This window comes from Zootoca vivipara, chromosome 15 (genome assembly GCF_965207765.1).
Source record: "Zootoca vivipara chromosome 15, rZooViv2.hap1.1, whole genome shotgun sequence".
Taxonomy (NCBI): domain Eukaryota; kingdom Metazoa; phylum Chordata; class Lepidosauria; order Squamata; family Lacertidae; genus Zootoca; species Zootoca vivipara.
Genome location: NC_142598.1, coordinates 3,605,906 through 3,622,693, shown reverse-complemented (window position 1 = coordinate 3,622,693; position 16,788 = coordinate 3,605,906). Strand labels below are relative to the sequence as shown.

General features: G+C 48.9%; 1 protein-coding gene and 2 non-coding genes across 3 annotated transcripts; all 3 read left to right on the top strand.

The window, feature by feature from the left end:
• Positions 1-9,724: 9,724 nt before the first annotated feature.
• Positions 9,725-15,437, top strand: SSR4 (signal sequence receptor subunit 4). The gene is made up of 6 exons (XM_035097338.3): positions 9,725-9,815; positions 11,926-12,044; positions 12,651-12,725; positions 13,852-13,941; positions 14,474-14,539; positions 15,305-15,437. Exons 1-6 carry the CDS (start codon positions 9,746-9,748, stop codon positions 15,407-15,409), a joined length of 525 nt encoding a protein of 174 aa, XP_034953229.1. The 5' UTR covers positions 9,725-9,745; the 3' UTR covers positions 15,410-15,437.
• LOC118075508 (small nucleolar RNA SNORA42/SNORA80 family) lies at positions 12,315-12,451 on the top strand. The gene has a single exon (XR_004691385.1). It is a non-coding gene; the product is annotated as a small nucleolar RNA SNORA42/SNORA80 family (small nucleolar RNA).
• On the top strand, positions 13,612-13,749 carry LOC118075509 (small nucleolar RNA SNORA42/SNORA80 family). The gene has a single exon (XR_004691387.1). It is a non-coding gene; the product is annotated as a small nucleolar RNA SNORA42/SNORA80 family (small nucleolar RNA).
• Positions 15,438-16,788: the final 1,351 nt, after the last annotated feature.

The following is a 16,788-nucleotide window of genomic DNA, read 5'->3' as shown; positions in this document are numbered from 1 at the left end:
GAAGGTCCTGGTCCAGCTTGGCTGTGTGACAGCACTCCTCTTCGTTTAACCAGACATACTTAGCGTGAATTTCCCCTGGTAGTTGACTACTGCCCTTTGTTTTTGTTTTAAAAGGCAACATGCATTAATGTTATGAAATAAACCATTTTTTTGTTGACAAAAAGAGCATCCATCCATTATGCCAGGTGTGGGGAAGCTGTGGCCCTCCAGATGTTGCGGAACTACCATTCCTATCGGCCACAGCAAGTATAGCCAATGGCCACGGATGATGGGAATTGTAGTTTAGTTTAGTCTGGTCTGGGGAGCCAAAGGTTGCCTGGGCCTGCATTGTGATCTCTGGAACAGTGGTTCCCCCTTCATTTCGATCAGCCTGGCCAGGTTTACGCCAAGGCTGAAGGAGCCAAGGTAAGCTCTCTCTCATGTCCTCTCTCCCACCACCCCAACAACTTTCTGTGCCTTCCAGGGCAGACTTTCCAACAGCTGCTTACACCCTGCAACTGTAGTAAAGCGCAAGTATCCTCAGCTCCACCTTAGGCCCAACCTGCTTTCTCTCCTCGCTCCTTCATCTGCCAAAAGGGGAATGATGAAACTGACCAGCCTCACAGGGCTGTGCTACGAATGACCGAAATACTACCCATGAAGATATTTGAGCGCTAAAAAGAAATCCCGTGTTAATTATACTTTTACACTTTGTTTATGAGCTGCTGTTGTTGTTTAGTCGTTTAGTCGTGTCCGACTCTTCGTGACCCCATGGACCAGAGCACGCCAGGCACTCCTGTCTTGCATTGCCTCCCGCAGTTTGGTCAAACTCATGTTGGTAGCTTCGAGAACACTGTCCAACCATCTCATCCTCTGTCGTCCCCTTCTCCTTGTGCCCTCCATCTTTCCCAACATCAAGGTCTTTTCCAGGGAGTCTTCTCTTCTCATGAGGTGGCCAAAGTATTGGAGCCTCGGCTTCAGGATCTGTCCTTCCAGTGAGCACTCAGGGCTGATTTCCTTCAGAATGGATAGGTTTGGTCTTCTTGCAGTCCATGGGACTCTCAAGAGTCTCCTGACTCTGTCCTTCCAGTGAGCACTCAGGGCTGATTTCCTTCAGAATGGATAGGTTTGATTTTCTTGCAGTCCATGGGACTCTCAAGAGTCTCCTCCAGCACCATAATTCAAAAGCATCAATTCTTTGGCGATCAGCCTTCTTTATGGTCCAGCTCTCACTTCCATACATCACTACTGGGAAAACCATAGCTTTAACTATACGGACCTTTGTCGGCAAGGTGATGTCTCTGCTTTTTAAGGTGCTGTCTAGGTTTGTCATTGCTTTTCTCCCAAGAAGCAGGCGTCTTTTAATTTCGTGACTGCTGTCACCATCTGCAGTGATTAAGGAGCCCAAGAAAGGCTGTACTGGAGCTGTACTGGAGTGACCCCCAAAGAACCCCGAGAGACACAGTTTGTTCAGGGTTGCTGGGAATTGTAGTTCTGTGAAGGGTAAACTACAGTCCCCAGAATTCTTTGGAGGGGAAGGCATGTGCTTTAAGTGTGCACAGCCCTAGTCTCTGCCCTGCTGAGGCCTCCAGCAGACGGACCCTTTCCACGTGTGCCCTTCCTTGGGTGCCCCCTTGCTTGCTTCCGAGGCAGGCCTGACTCGAGCTCTGATGGCGCCAGTCCCAGACCTCTCGCACCATGGATTTGTGGAGCCTGCTAATGATGGCTGTCAGAGCTTAAGAGAGGCCAAGGTGAGCTTAGGGTTTAGCTCTCCTGGGACGTCTTGGCACAGAAGCGATGCTGGCACCCAGGGCAGCGGCTCAGGAGCGTCCCGGAGAGCGATGCTCCACAACTCAGATATTCCCTTCTTTGGGCATCGCTCCCTCTGGCAAGCGGAGCGCTTGGCTCAGAAGGCAGCAGCTCTTGCCTGCCTTTCCGGCTCCAGTTCACACCAGGAGGAGGGGCCTTCCACTGCATTAAGCCCTTGTCCTTGGACCCTGATGCCACCAGCTGGGCAGGATTTCTCCCGTTAGTGTCCTTGTTCTCTCACACAGACCTGCTGCCTAGATTTTTTTCAAACAGCTGGATAATTTCAGCCAGTCTTGTGGAAATGGAGGAACAAGATACTTCCTCTTGACAGCTGTAAGCAGACCGCAGCACCCACACGCCCTTCACAAACCATTCTCTTGCCACTGCTGGCGCAGAGATCCCAGGTGGGCTTGCACTTCGGCCTTTAAGAGCAGCATGGATCCTGACACTGCGGCTCCACACTGGGGGAGAAGCGACATCTGCTGAAGATCTTCCTCCGAGGTGACGGTTGAGGGTGCCATTTCAGATGCAGTTTGGCACCCCGGGACATGCGCTGTGCCCACATGGGAGACGGTGGAGGTGTAGGCCTGGTTCCAACATGAGGTCAGGCTTGCACTCTGGCCTGGCCCTCTTGACTCGGCTCAGTACACAGGAGGCCAGACTGACCGGTCCCATTTCGCTGCCTGAGGCGAAACAGAAGGGGCCGGCCTCCACCGCCAAAGCCTCGCTTCCTGAGGTGGTGCGATGGCAGCTCGCAGGTTCTGCCCAAATCTCACCGGAAGCCAACGCTGCAGCCATTTCTCCCTGCTTCTCCAATGGGCCCCCACCGCGTTGGGATTCTGCCTCCCGAGGCAACCTCTTCAGTCAGCCTCATGGGTGGGCCGGCCATGACTAGAGAGGCAAAGCACCCCAAGGAACAGGGGCCAGGTCCCTCATAGGACTTGATTTGTGCTTTATACCCTCCTTAGATACCAGGCCAGACTATTTGGCTGCGTGCACACTGACCTTTAAAACCCATTCTGTTGCTCAGAAGGGATTTGGCCACTGTGGTTTATCCATCAGAGTTACAATTCCAAGAAACCCTTAACAAACTACAGCACCCAAAATTATTTGAGGGAAATAATGTGCTCTAAAGGTACAGTGTAGAAGCAACCATAGTCCATACAGCCCGGTATTACCTCCTCTGACTGACACCAGCAGCTATCCAGTCCTTTGGCAGCGAGGGGCCTGATCCTCTACCGCCAGCTACTTGGTTGTCTGCATCTAGTGCCTTCCTTATGCAATACATGTTCTCGGTCCTGCCCCCACTTCAGACCTTGTCTGAGGCATGCATGCCAAAATGGTGGGCCAACATTAGCTTTTTTAAAAAAAGCGGAATCTGCAACAAAGTGTTGCAGCATGTTTCTCCCCTCCTGAGCTTTCCATTTTTGCCAGCAGTTTGCTAGCATTCTGCAGTCACTGAGCATGCTCAGTGGCGCTTGGGCTGTTTGGGGGCAAGGGGGGCTGGCAGAAAGGGGCACAGTGGCACCTGGCCTCTCATCAGCCACCTCCCTGAGCTTACTGGAGGGAGGGGAGTGCAGGAGGGATGCCATGCCGCAGCACGAGTGCTGGATTGGCTTCACCACCCCTTAGAGATTCCTAACAAAATAATTGTTTGCACTTCCACAAACCCTTGGGGTTCCCCCAAGCCCACTGTCACCTCTCTGTGTGCAGAGGGTGCTGTTCTGGTTCTGTTAGGATCCACAGTCAGCAAATTCAGTCTTGGTTCAGAGTTTAGTGTTGGTATCTAACAGGGGTCAGCAAACTTTTTCAGCAGGGGGCCGGTCCACTGTCCCTAGGACCTTGTGGGGGGCCGGACTATATTTTGAAAAAAAAATATGAACGAATTCCTATGCCCCACAAATAACCCAGAGATGCATTTTAAATAAAAGGACACATTCTACTCATGTAAAAACATGCTGATTCCCATGTCTCAATCCAGGGGCCAGATTGAGAAGGCAATTGGGCCGCATCTGGCCCCCGGGCCTTAGTTTGGGGACCCCTGTTATATAAGCTCTCCAGGTTTAGTGGAGAGCAAAAGGTTAAAGGTAGAGGAGCAAGTACATTTATGTAGGTGATCTCGTTGTACCCAGCATCTGCAGGCAATGCCCATTATACAGATGGAGAACAGAGACTTAAATACTTGAGCACACCCAGTGAGACCATGGCTAAACTAGAAGCTGAGCTTGTACTGAGTCAAAAGCATGATCTCCTGGCTCTGGATCAAGCAACACCCTGCTCCTCTTCCCCTGTGATGTCATGATGAAATGGTTGCAGTTCCTTCCAAGCAAAACAGGCAATGTCCCCTGCAGAAGAACAATGCTCTATTTAAAGAAGCCAATTCCTTGGAAAGCGTGTCAGAGCCACATTTTTCCTTTTCCAGACTGACAGACATGTAGATTGTTGTGCCACAAGTTACAAGGAGCCATGGGACAACAGCAATCATAACCCTACTTGCCTGGGAGCAAGCCCACTGAATTCAATAGGACTTACTTCTCAGTAGACACAGTTGGGTTTTCTGCTGCAAGACATTATCAGTGGGCTCTAAACCATCATAGGCTAAAGAGCATTTTTCTTAAAGAATCTGAGGAAGGAAAGACAAAACTTGCACGCAAGTTACAAAGCTCTTGGTTTTCAAAAATTCCTAAAACCCTGACTCGCAGTATCCATTCTCCTCCACCACACCAGAAGACTTTTAAGATAAAACAGAAATGCAGATGGGGTTTTTTAAGCATTTAAATATATATATAGAAAGCAAAGCAAACCACAGCCAGTTTGTGCTTCAAAATGTGCAGAAAGAAAACATCCTTCAATCATCTCCTGACAAACCCTGAGAAGCCACATTCTTTCAGATGCCCTTACCCTGAGCTTCTGGGCTTTGGGGAGTTTCTGCCCAGTCACAAAGGACCCTCTCCACCCGCTACAACCTCTCTCACCCCTGCAAGGCAAGGGTTAATGGCAATCGCTCCTCGCCATCTAAGGGCAGCAGAAACCCAACCCCTTCAAAAGCCATAAAAGTCCATTTTCAGGAGCGAAATGAATGCTGTGATTTATTCCCCTTCTCCTAAATAACAGTGTTGGGTGAATTAAAGGATTAAGGAAAAAGGAGACCTATTCTGGGAAGATGGGGCTCTGAACAAAGAACTGGGCGCCAAAACAGGATTCAGGGCGCCTAGTCAAGAATAATTAACACAGAGATTAGTTGGCACCTAACAACATGTCCTGAACCACTCTGCTGTGTGGGGGTTTTTCTTTTTAAGTAATAAAAGGGTAATTTTCTTTGCATCTTCTGGTTTTGGATTGTATGGTTAGGAAGACTTCTAAATGGAGCTGTGGCCAAGGGTCTCTCAAATTTCTCAATCCCAGTTGTGGGCAGAGAACGTTTTGTGTGTGTGTGTGTGTGTGTGTGTATTTCACTTAATTCCTCCAGGCGGCAGAGAAATCCTCCCACATTTTCTCAGGTGTGGGCCTTCTCATTAGCAGTGGCCATGGCACTGTTCCTTTCTCTTTTTTCCTTAAGGGGTGTTGCTGTTGTTGTGACAGTCGGGGGCGAAACAAGGCTTCATTTCACTCTGGCCAACGACCCAGTTTGGCACCCTTCCATGTGCATTTGCGTTCACACACAAGCTGAGAGCCTGAACGGCACCCTCTGGAGGCTTCACCCTAGAGCAACAAACTTGGTTAGCCCCTCCATGGCTCTGGTGACAATAACAGCAATTTTTACTAGCTCCCATGCCGCCTTTATGCATCCTTGACCGAGTCCTGGGATTCTTCTTTGTGGGGAGATGTGCTTTAAATGTTTGGTGCTTATGCAGCCTGAGACCCAGCAACTGGCTTGCCTGCCCTACCCCCACCATTTAATCCCACCCCCAGTAATTCTGCAAACACAGGCCCTAGCAGAGGCTGATCTGTTAGGGGAATGGGGCACTGCCCCAACAACCTCAATCAACCCCCCCCCCCCCGGGCCCTCCCTTCCCACTCCCAACCTCTCCAGGGGTTTCTCCTCCTTAGTCCCAGCATTGCTCCTTGCACACTCTGCAGGAAGGATGGGGGGGGGGGGTAAAAGGAGTTGTCTCCGCCAGTTGTGGGTTCTCTGGCACCCCCTACTGTTGGGCTCCCTGTCTCCCACCCTAACAGTCCCAATGGACACCAGTCAGCCATAGTAGGTCCTCAGTTCTAACTAGCAGCCCAGTTCCTCACTATTTTAGCAGCCTGACTAAGGGGTGCATCTGGGGCCTCAGGCATTAGAGTTTGGGTCCCAAATACTTTATGGGTCCCAAATGCTTTATCTTGGGTCCCAATACATCTGGACCAGCCCATTTCCAGCCAGACGCATCCTATCCACTTTATTCAGTTTCAGAGAGACACCTGGTGGCAATAGCAAGGAACTGCATACATCACTTTCTTCAAGTTGAAGCAAATGTTTGCATCTGCATCAGGAGTAGCCAACGTGATCCCCCACTGGATGTTACAGGACTACAACTCCCATCATCCCTGACCACAGGCCATGCTGCCTGAGGATGGTGGAAGCAACACCTGGAGAGCACCACATTGGCTATCCCTGATTGGGGGATCTTTGGATTGTGGTTACGAGAAGAAACAATGATCAGGCAAGTATCATCTGCGCAAAGTCTGGCATGTAGATGTGCACAGAACATTGGGTTGGAGGGCTGGAGGAACTTTATCCTTAGGTATTGGTGATGGTAGAGCACCAGACACCCTGGTTTGAACCCTCGGGGTCGGATCCCATTCTCAAGTGGGGTGGAAAGGCAATGGACTCCATAACCCTCTGTAGGGCAGGAGGTGGTGTGGATCAGATTACAGGAATATCCTGGTCTAGTCTCTGTTCATTTTCCGACCAGCTTGAGCCTTTAATGGTACACTCTCTCTGAAGGTCCAGTCTTCCTTAAGAAACTGAACCCCTTGAAGGGACCTCTAAATATTCTTATTTCAGGAATAAAGGCAGAACAGTTGGGGTGGGGATGTTAGCCCAATGCAAGTAGGTGCATATGCTCCTTCCCATTCTTCTAGATCCAGGTTCCTTCTTAACACGAAACAAGAACTTGGGAGACTTGGGGCACTTGTGGTCGTACCACAATATTTTCTCTTCATTGCTTCTCAATGCTGCTGAAAGTTCCATCTGTGGAACTTCTGTTTTTCTGGCAGCTCTTGAGAGACAGAAACTCCACCAGAAAAAAAGATGTCAGGGCTTCCATTACTGGCACCTGCCCTGCAACACTCCTTGTGGGTAAAATTAGATGGCTTCATAAAGCAAAGCCAGAAATGGATTGTGGATACATCGTTTGTTGGCTGGTATGTACCTCAGCGTTAATAAGGTTTGTCTATATAAGTTCACTCCCAAATAACTGGATGATGTTTCTATGATAGCATTCACAAATTCAGACCCTCCAAGTGTCCCTATTTTCCAGGGACGTCCCTGATTTAGAGAAGCCGTCCTGGTTTATGATTTGATCCCAGAATGTCCCTATTTTCATTGGAGAAATGTTGGAGGGTATGGAGTTATCCCCGAGCCGCCTGAAGGCAATCCTGTATAAGGAAGAGCTTTAAAAGTTTAATGTTTTATTATGTTTTTTATATATGTTGGAAGCTGCCCAAGAGTGCTGGGGCAACCCAATCAAATGTGTGGGGTATAAAAAGTGAAATTATCATTACGGAATGGGACGTCCCTATTTTCATTGGATAAGTGTTGGAGGGTAGGCTACTTAGCATTTAGTTCAGTGCCCTGATGTATCTTCCCTGCTACTGCCTTTGCTCCTGGGAGAATGGAAATTTAAACTCCTGTGGCACTTATGCTTCTCAAACTGCTGGAGGCATCTCATCAAATTGGGGAGATGGAGAAAAATAGGGTTTTGTTTCAGACTTACCTTCTTTAAGCTGGTTAAAAATTATTTCTCTCCAACAGGCATAATATGTGGTATGTGCCTCCTGTTTTCCACATGTGATTTGTGGTCACTGACTCAATCAAAACCCCACCTGCAGTTTCAATGTGTCTCTTTTAGGCGCTTTACTGTTAAGATTAGGCTGCATCTTTCACTCCATACACATGAGAAAGTGTTTATATAGAGTGTATATAGTAAGTGCAGATACTCCTGTAGAAACACACACTTTTAACTTAGGAGTCTTATCTCTTTGCAGAAAACAACTCCAACTCTCATCAGCCCCGACAAGAATGGGCAATGGCCAGGAACAATGAGAGTACAGTGGTGCCTCACTAGACGAATGCCCTGCTAGACGAAAATTCTGCTTAATGAAAGGATTTTCTGATCGGAGGTTGCCTCGCTATACGACGAGGTTTTCTATGGCCACCGCTTCGTCTTGCGAAAGTGGCCATAAAAACCTCTGATCAGAAAATCGGGGCATTCATCTAGCGAAAGGGGAACACCGCCGCCTCCCACCTGCCTCCCCCGACACGGAAGGCAAGTTCAGAGACGTCCGGAACGCAAGCGGGCGGGCTAGGTGTCCCCCTCTTGCGTTCCCTGAGAAGGCACCCGGCTTTCTCGGCGAAGGCAAGTGGGGGAAACCTGTCCCGCCCGCTTGTCTTCGCCAAGAAAGCGCACGGCTTTCTCAGGGAACGCAAGCGGGGGACACCTAACCCGCCCGCTTGAGTTCCCTGAGAAATCAGAGTGTCGGAGGAGGCAGGCGGGAGGCGGCGGGAGAAGGTGTTCCCCCCCACCGCCTCCCGCCCCGCACCCCCGGCACAGAGCACAACTTCGGGCGTCTCCGAAGTTGCGTTCTGTGTCGGGGGAGGCAGGCGCTGTGGGGGGCTTTTTGCCATTTGCCCTCCCCAGCCAAGGGGGAGGCAAACTGCGAAAAGCCCCCGGCCGCAGTGCCACACTTCGGCTTTGGCACTGGCTTGGCGGCGGTGGGGGAAAGGCGCAGGATCGTTCCTTTGCCTTTCCCCCACCCTGCCCGACAGAGCCGGATCCGATGAAGCTTCTGAAGCTTCGCCCGATCCGGCTCTGTCGTTGGCAGCAGCGGCGGCGCTTGTTCTCTTGGCTTGCGGAAGCGCCTGCCTGCCTTCCCCGAGCCAAGAGAGCAAGCGCCGCCGCTGCCACCAGTTCCCCCAGAGCCCATAGGAACACATTAATTGACTTTTAATGCATTCCTATGGGAAACGGTGCCTCGCTAGACGAAATTTTCGTAGGACGAATTGAGTCCTGGAACGAATTAATTTCGTCTAGCGAGGCACCACTGTATTTCAGCTCTGGCACAAGTTTGGACTAGAACCCCCATAGTTCCTGACTATGGGCCAGGGTTCTGTTGGGAGTCAGAACCCAAGAACCTTTGGATCAGCAACTGGCAACCACAGGGCCAAATCCGCCCCCCTGCGCTGCACCAATGAGAAAGCGGAGCGAGAGAGAGGCTGCAGCAGCCAGCCAATAAAACTGTGACAGCCCGCCTGTACAGTACACAACTTTCATCCCACTGCTTATCATAAATTGGATCTCATTGGCTGACCCTCATACATAATACATCCCGCCCTTTCGTCTCCTTTGTCCAATGGGCAGGGCCAAGCAGCCAATGATGACCAATGACAGAAAACGTCTGACAGCAGAAGCGACGTCCAGTCAGATGCTTCCGCCTGAGTTATTGGCCGAAGGAAGTTCGGTACGAAGGAGGGAATATCCGGGACAAGAGAGGCGGCATGCGAGATGTGTTATCAGCCACGCACGCGCAGTTGGAGGCCCCCTCGGTTTCCGGCGCCACAAAAGTCGCGGGCGGCCATTTTAAGGAACCTTTCAAGGAAAGGCCACGTCTCTTTCCCTTCGGCCGCTTTGCGTCACTCGGCGACGGAGCAGCGGATTGGCTGTGGGGGGGGGGGTATTGGCCCCAGCATCCCCCGCGCGGGAGGCGGGCTGCTCCTTTTCCTCGTCGCGTCTCGCTGGTCGGATTGGCGATGGCGGGCGCCAGGCTGATGCTGCTTCGTCTGGCTGCGGCGGCGCTGCTGGTGCTGAGCGGGGCTCGAGGTACGGGCACCTCCCGCGGCTGCGATAACGGGCCTGCCCTTCCCGGCTCTTCTTCCGGCTTTCCGTGGGGCTGGGATGACTCGGTTGGTAGAGCCAGAGACTCCCGCCCTCAGGGCTGTGGGTTCGAGCCCCCCTCGCAGATGACCCTCGGGACCCTTCCACCTCTGCAGTTCTAGGGTTCTGTGGGCTTCGTCGGGTAAGGGGAGAAGCGCGTGTGCGAAATGTGGGGGGCACGTGTCTTGGCCCCGGGAAGCTCGCCCACCTCGCGGTGTTGCTGTGCGGGCCCAAGGGGCGGGTGACTGAGCCCTTCGTGCTGCCCTCAGGCCTTTCCTTACAGCTCGGTTTGACTTGCCTAGCGCACCGTGTAAACCAGGCTTCCTCAACCTCGGCTCCAGATGTTTTGAGACTACAATTCTCATCATCCCTGACCCACTGGTCTTGCTAACTAGGGATCATGGGAGTTGTAGGCCAAAAACATCTGGAGGGCCGAGGTTGAGGAAGCCTGGTGTAAACTCACCGCTTTCCCCTCGGTCTCTCAAGGCTCCCCACGTGGCAGCATCTGCGCACCAGGCATGGCCGCCCTGGGCAGACTTTGTGAGCTGACCCATTCCAGGGGTTTCCTTAGGAACATAGGAAGGTAGGCAAAGGATTTCCCCACCTAGCCCCGCAGCGACATGCCAAGGCTCAGCCTGATAGGGTTGGGGGTTGTCGTTTTTCACAAAGTGTAGCTGAGTCGTTATTCTTATTTGGAAGTTAAGTCTAATTCAGTGGGTCTTCTTTGGAATAATGCAATTGCCTATAGTGCCTCTGTTTCATAGTGGCTTTTTCATCATATGCCCAGTGACATTTCCCATCCCCTCCCCTCCTTTGTTTTCACTGGTTAAGCTCTAGCTTGATGAAAAGTGTTGACAAACACTAAAGCTTGCTCACTTCTTTACAGCCTTCCCCATTTGTTTCAGTAAAATATATTGTTACTTTGGATTTTTCAATCATCCTGGAAGATGTTAATTAAGTATTCCTGGAGCAGTTCATCCAAACAACAGCAGGAGGATAATGTCAAGTTAGAAAGCAGCAAGCAACTATTTGTGTTTTCACAGAGCTCTTTCTTGGGACTAGATCTTGCACAGAACATAAAGGAGAAGGGAGAAGAGAAAATATATAGGGATACCAAATGGCAGCTCCTACTTGTACCTTTATAATGTGCAGTTTTACCAGTGCACATGTGTGTAATGAATGAGGCAGTACATGAACCGCTAAACTGGTAAAGGCCAAGTTAAAACTTACTAGCTTTTATTGATGAGGTTTGCATTAATAGTTGACACATCTAGAAACTTAATTTTCTCTAACCTTTCTTAATGTTTTGACCAATTTCTAGCCAATGCTGTTGAAGCAGTTGGCAATGCAATTTGTAGAAAATGATAAAACAAAAATATGAATCATAATCAACCAAAGCATACTAAGATCAATGTTCTGTAGTTAAATCTAGCTCGGATTGTGAGCCAACATGAAAAGACCAGCTGTCTAGCAATTCTGAGGAAGCTGATAAGTTGAGTCTCCTTAAGATGGGAGTTCCACAGTTGGGGTGCCACCACATTGAGATGTAGCAATTCACAAAGGGCACAGTTTTATAAATATTTCATAGATTTATGCGTATGTGCATGCACACACATATCTATCTTGTTACGAATGTGAGTAGCTTGTGATGATTACTAACTTCTGAATGTTGTTATTTTTTTTCTAACTAGTAGGATGTGTGTTTTCTTTACTACTTGAGCCTTAGATCCAGTTCTCTCAACAGGATCCTTTCATTAATCTGTTGGTAGCAGTAGGTGGTTTCAGCAATTCCTTAAGATGCATTCTGACATGTTGAGCTCCGTAGGAACATTGCATGTAGACCTTGGGTCCCCAGCTGTTGTTGGACCTACATCTCCCATCTCTCTTGATTACTGATCTTGCTAGCTAGGGATGATGGGAATTGTAGTCCAGCAACAGCCCCAAGGTTGAGAAACACTGATGTAAACCATCCTCTGTGAATGGCCTCAGGTGCTTGCTTATCCCTTTTCAGATTGAAAATGTGTTGATTCATAAGCCATTTTCTCTTTACTATCAGCTGAAACCTGTACAGACCCAGTCATCTCTCCATCCTACTACACTACCTCAGATGCTGTAATCTCTTCAGAGACTGTCTTTGTTGTTGAGATCTCCCTCACCTGTAAGAACGGAGCTCAAGTGAGTGCTGGAATACTTGGCTTATTTCATTTCTAAAAATAAAGTGCCACTTTGTAGATTTGATAATGGGCCTTAAATGTAGGGGCTAGGGCAGGCATCCCCAAACTGCGGCCCTCCAGGTGTTTTGGCCTACAACTCCCATGATCCCTAGCTAACAGGACCAGTGGTCAGAGATGATGGGAATTGTAGTCCAAAACATCTGGAGGGCCGAAGTTTGGGGATGCCTGGGCTAGGGTTTCCCATTTTGCAATGAGCGCATCCCAAGTATGTGCATGGATTTGGATTTATGGTGGGTCCCAATCCATGGGCTTTCCATAGTGTACCCCATGCTACATTAACCTGCCTCCCCGAACCATTGGCTGGCCTGGCTTGCTGTAGCGCCAGCCACTGAGGTGGGTGGCACATGTACATTCTGGGAAAGGGACAAAAAGGGTGCATCCAGGGGCTCTCTGGAATCTTTACCAAAGACCGTACAACCCCTATAACTTTGATGGGATGTTGGCATTTGAGCTATAAAGATCTGCCTTTCCCATTGTCCCTGAGCTTTCAATAGGGCGTGCTGTGGATTCCCTTTGATTTGATATTCATCCTACTCTCTTTCTGTAGAATGTTGCTCTCTATGCAGATGTCAATGGCAAGCAGTTTCCTGTTACTCGGGGTCAGGATGTTGGCCGCTATCAGGTAAGAACAAGCAGTGATTTCTGGTACAGACAGCAAAGTGCTAGTAACACTCTGGGCAGAACAGTGTCAGATGTGAGTTTAAATTCTAGCTCAGTCATATATCTTCTGGGTGGGGCAAGCTTAATTGACATTAACTCCTGGGAATATTTTGAGAATGGGCATTTTTAATATATCACTTGTAGAAAATGTGCTCCCTTCAGGCTTCTCTGCAACATATGATGCTTTGTTAAAATCCAAAATCATGGATTTTTCTTCCAGCTTGTTTAAGCATTTTTAATGTTCATTTTCACTACTTGAAAACATAGACAAAAACAAAATAAAAAAATTCCTTCAGTAGCACCTTAAAGACCAACTAAGTTTATATTTTGGTATGAGCTTTCGTGTGCATGCACACTTCTTCAGATACACACGTGTGTATCTGAAGAAGTGTGCATGCACACGAAAGCTCATACCAAAATATAAACTTAGTTGATCTTTAAGGTGCTACTGAAGGAATTCTTTTATTTTGCTTCGACTCAGACCAACACGGCTACCTACCTGTAAATAGACAAAAACAGTGCATCAAGTAAATATAAGCCAGATTCATCAGACTTGTATAATATTCAGGGCATGTTCGACACATGAGAATAATGGTAACCAGAGCAAGAATATTGTAGAATACACCCTTTTCTACTCAATATAGTTTGCAGTAGAAAAATTGTGCAGTTTGCCAATAAAGTTGGCATGGGATGAGAAAGTTGTGCAATTTGCCAATAACTAAAGAAAGTAAGCTATAACTGCCGTATGGTTTTTAGGCTTCATATTTGACGTTGGCATTGCTGAACAAGTTGGCATTCTTTAGGCTGTACAAATTCAAGTTAGGAAATTGCAGTCCTCCTGCACAAATGCATGGCTCTGGATTTATGGCGGGTCTGGTTCCATAGATCCCCCCATAGTGTACTCCATGCTAAAGCAAGCTGCTACTCCGAACCATTGGCCAGTCTGGCTTGTAGTAGCCCTGGCTACTGAAGCGGGTGGCACATGTGTGCGAGCATCTTTTGTGTGCATGCCCATCTGTGTTCCCCTCTGATCAGGGGGAGGGCCCATCCTTGCCCAGCACTGATTGCCCATTCCTTTGCTTTGGCAGGTCTCTTGGAGCATGGAGCATAAGCTGGCTCGCTCTGGCACCTATGAGGTGAAGTTCTTTGATGAGGAGTCCTATAGCATCTTGCGCAAGGTGAGGTTGCCCCCTGGTGGGGGGAGGGGGATGCCTTAGCTAATTACATGGGCCGTAGGTGACATGACCTCTAGTAGCATAAGGAAGGGAAGCTCTTGCTGGTACTCTTGGCCTTAGTCTCACAGCTCTTACTCCATGTCTTCTAACATTTGTTGTCCTCACTCTACCTCCCATTTTGAGATGCACACAGTGTCTCACTTACCACAGAGCAACTGAAGCCTGTCTGCACACACTTGGAACTCGAAAGAGTGAGCGTTCCTTTAATGGTGGGTGGCAAGGATCCCATGGCAACCTGAGCCCCAGTACTTAAAAAAGAAAAGAAAATATTTCAAATCTTAATATGTTTGTCATCCTGGTTGCTCCTCTTTATGGTCTCCACTGGACATTTCCCTGCAGAGCTACTCGTTGTAGGAGAGTGGCAGTGATACCAGATCTGTGGAGAGAAAATTTATCCCACAAGGAGCCCTGCTTAATTGTACAGTATGTAAACTCAGATATCCCAATTCTATCTCTCCTGCTCTCCCACCCCCAGGCTCAGCGCAACAACGAGGATGTCTCTGAGATCAAACCCCTCTTTTCAGTCAATGTGGATCATCGAGTGAGTAAAAGAGGGGGACCTGGGCAGCCTGCTTCTCTCTGGGGAAAGGGGCTGCTTCCAAGGGTGGGCAGTGCCCAAGACAAGGTGGAACGGCTTTTACATCCATGCTAGATCTTTCAGTGCTGTAATGCGGACTGGTAGTTTGTGGGTCTGTTCTGTGATGGGCACCATGGAACATTATCCGAGAGTCCAAATTTGGGTCCCTTGTCACAAGGCAGAAGCCTTGGCTCCACCAAAACAGGACAGTTGAGCATGGGTCACCTGCCCACAAGGCAGAGGTTATTCTCTTTGGGTTGGATGGAGCGGTCAGCAAGTGCTGGTGGAGGAGAACCTGCAACAAGGTATTGGGCATAAAGGGATGGTCCAGAATGAAGCTTTTTATGTCCCTTTTAATTTGGTCTGGGTGGCTGTGATTTGCACTTAGGGCACTGGCTGAAAATGTCTCCTCAGTTTGAGGCCTGATCTCCAATTTGCTGCTTGACTGTTGAGATTATTTCTACACCTGAGCCAGGGTTAAACCTTCAATGCAAATCCCTGCCCTCTGTAGAAGCCATCTGCCTTCATGGCCAATAATCTTTTAGTCTCTCAAAGACTCCTTATCCTTGGCGCTGCTGTTCTGTTCCCTGGAAGTGTACAGCAGGCCAAAAGCGGGGATACCAAAAAGATTCAGCTACAACATTCCTGATGCCCCTCTGTATGCCTAGCTCTGTGACTTAAATGTTTTCTGTTCTCTTTCTCCTCCTCTCTCTTGTCCCAATCAATAAGGGCGCCTGGAGCGGACCATGGGTCTCCACTGAGGTGCTGGCAGCATTCATTGGTCTCCTTGTGTATTACATGGCTTTCAGTGCCAAGAGCAACATCCAAGCGTAATCTTTTTCAATAAACCTTTCATGCCAAACTTGCTGTGTGCATTTGCCCTTGTCCTTTCCAGGGGTGGGTGAGGATTTCTTTACACTGGGCTCCACCAAGAGCCGTATCACACTTCAGAAGTGCAGCTACCCCTCTGGCCTGCCAATAATCAGCTCTTGGGGCTCTTGCAGGGGGGGGGATGAGAGAAGAATGCAAGGACCAGGAAATGTTTGCTCCTACTGGACTTCTTCCCTCCTTTTCTTGTTCCTAAAAGCAGCCTTTTGAGGATGCTAGGATACTTAAGAGTATAAGGAACAAGCACCTCATATGAATCCGCCTCCTAGACTGAACCCCAACCCATTTTTGCAGCACAGTCTTCTAAGCAGTGGCTGGCTCTGTGGTGTGGATGAGCTGTAATGGCAGCTGCCACCCCACCCCTGAGGTTTGGTCTCCTTTTCTTTGCCTTAATCCTGTTAAGCAGCCTGTCTCTGGGTGCAGCAATAGTCGCACCACAGCTCCTTATCCGCCTAATGACAGTGGCTCCTGGTGTGAGCCAGTGCAGTACGGCTGGGATTACACACTGCTCTAAAGTTGTGCTAATGCCGGATTAGTAAGGGGAAGCTTTCCACAAAGGGGCTGCAGGGAGTATCTCTGTTGAATATCCTACTGTGATCCTAGAAAGGCAGTGAATCTTGCTGGTTATGGAGAGGTCCCCATTTGCCATTTCCTTGAGTAAGCAAAGCTTGTGCTATATCATCTCTGCTTGAGACTAGCTTGGCCTTCCCTGCCTGAGTTTTTTTTTCCAGGTGGCTGCCTGCATCTCTGTGACCTGCTTGACATGATGAGTTAACATTGCTCTGTTAATCATCCAATGTCTTGGCCCCTTCCCAGGCACTTGGGGACTGACTGAGTGCTGCTTTGTCTTGACGCAGCTAGGGTAAAAGAAGTGGGAGTCCTGCCTTTGTTAGAGTTTGGGAGGGGTCTTTGAGTCCTCTCTAGGCAATCATTGTAGAAGTCCACTACAATAATACGAAATGTAAAATTCAATGCGATGCAAGTTCACGTTTTGCTTGAAGTGGGGGGTAACTAAAAGTTTGGTTGCTAAATGCAAAAGCTAAAGAAAAATATGTGTGGGAGGGTAGGGAGGGAATGTTCCATCTAGAATCCGCTGCTTAATTATGAGCCAAGAGTAAGTATGGACCCAATGTAAATATCCCCTGGCTGCAGCTGCCACTCCCTTCACTGAGTTGTCAGTGTGTGTGTGTGTGTGTGTGTGTGTGTGTGTGTGCAATTTTCAACAGCAATATGCTACCTACCCTTCCTTTGCCTGGGATATTCTTTGATATAAACTTCATGTACTATACCAACCTAAATGTTATGAATTTCCCTGAGGAACTTGG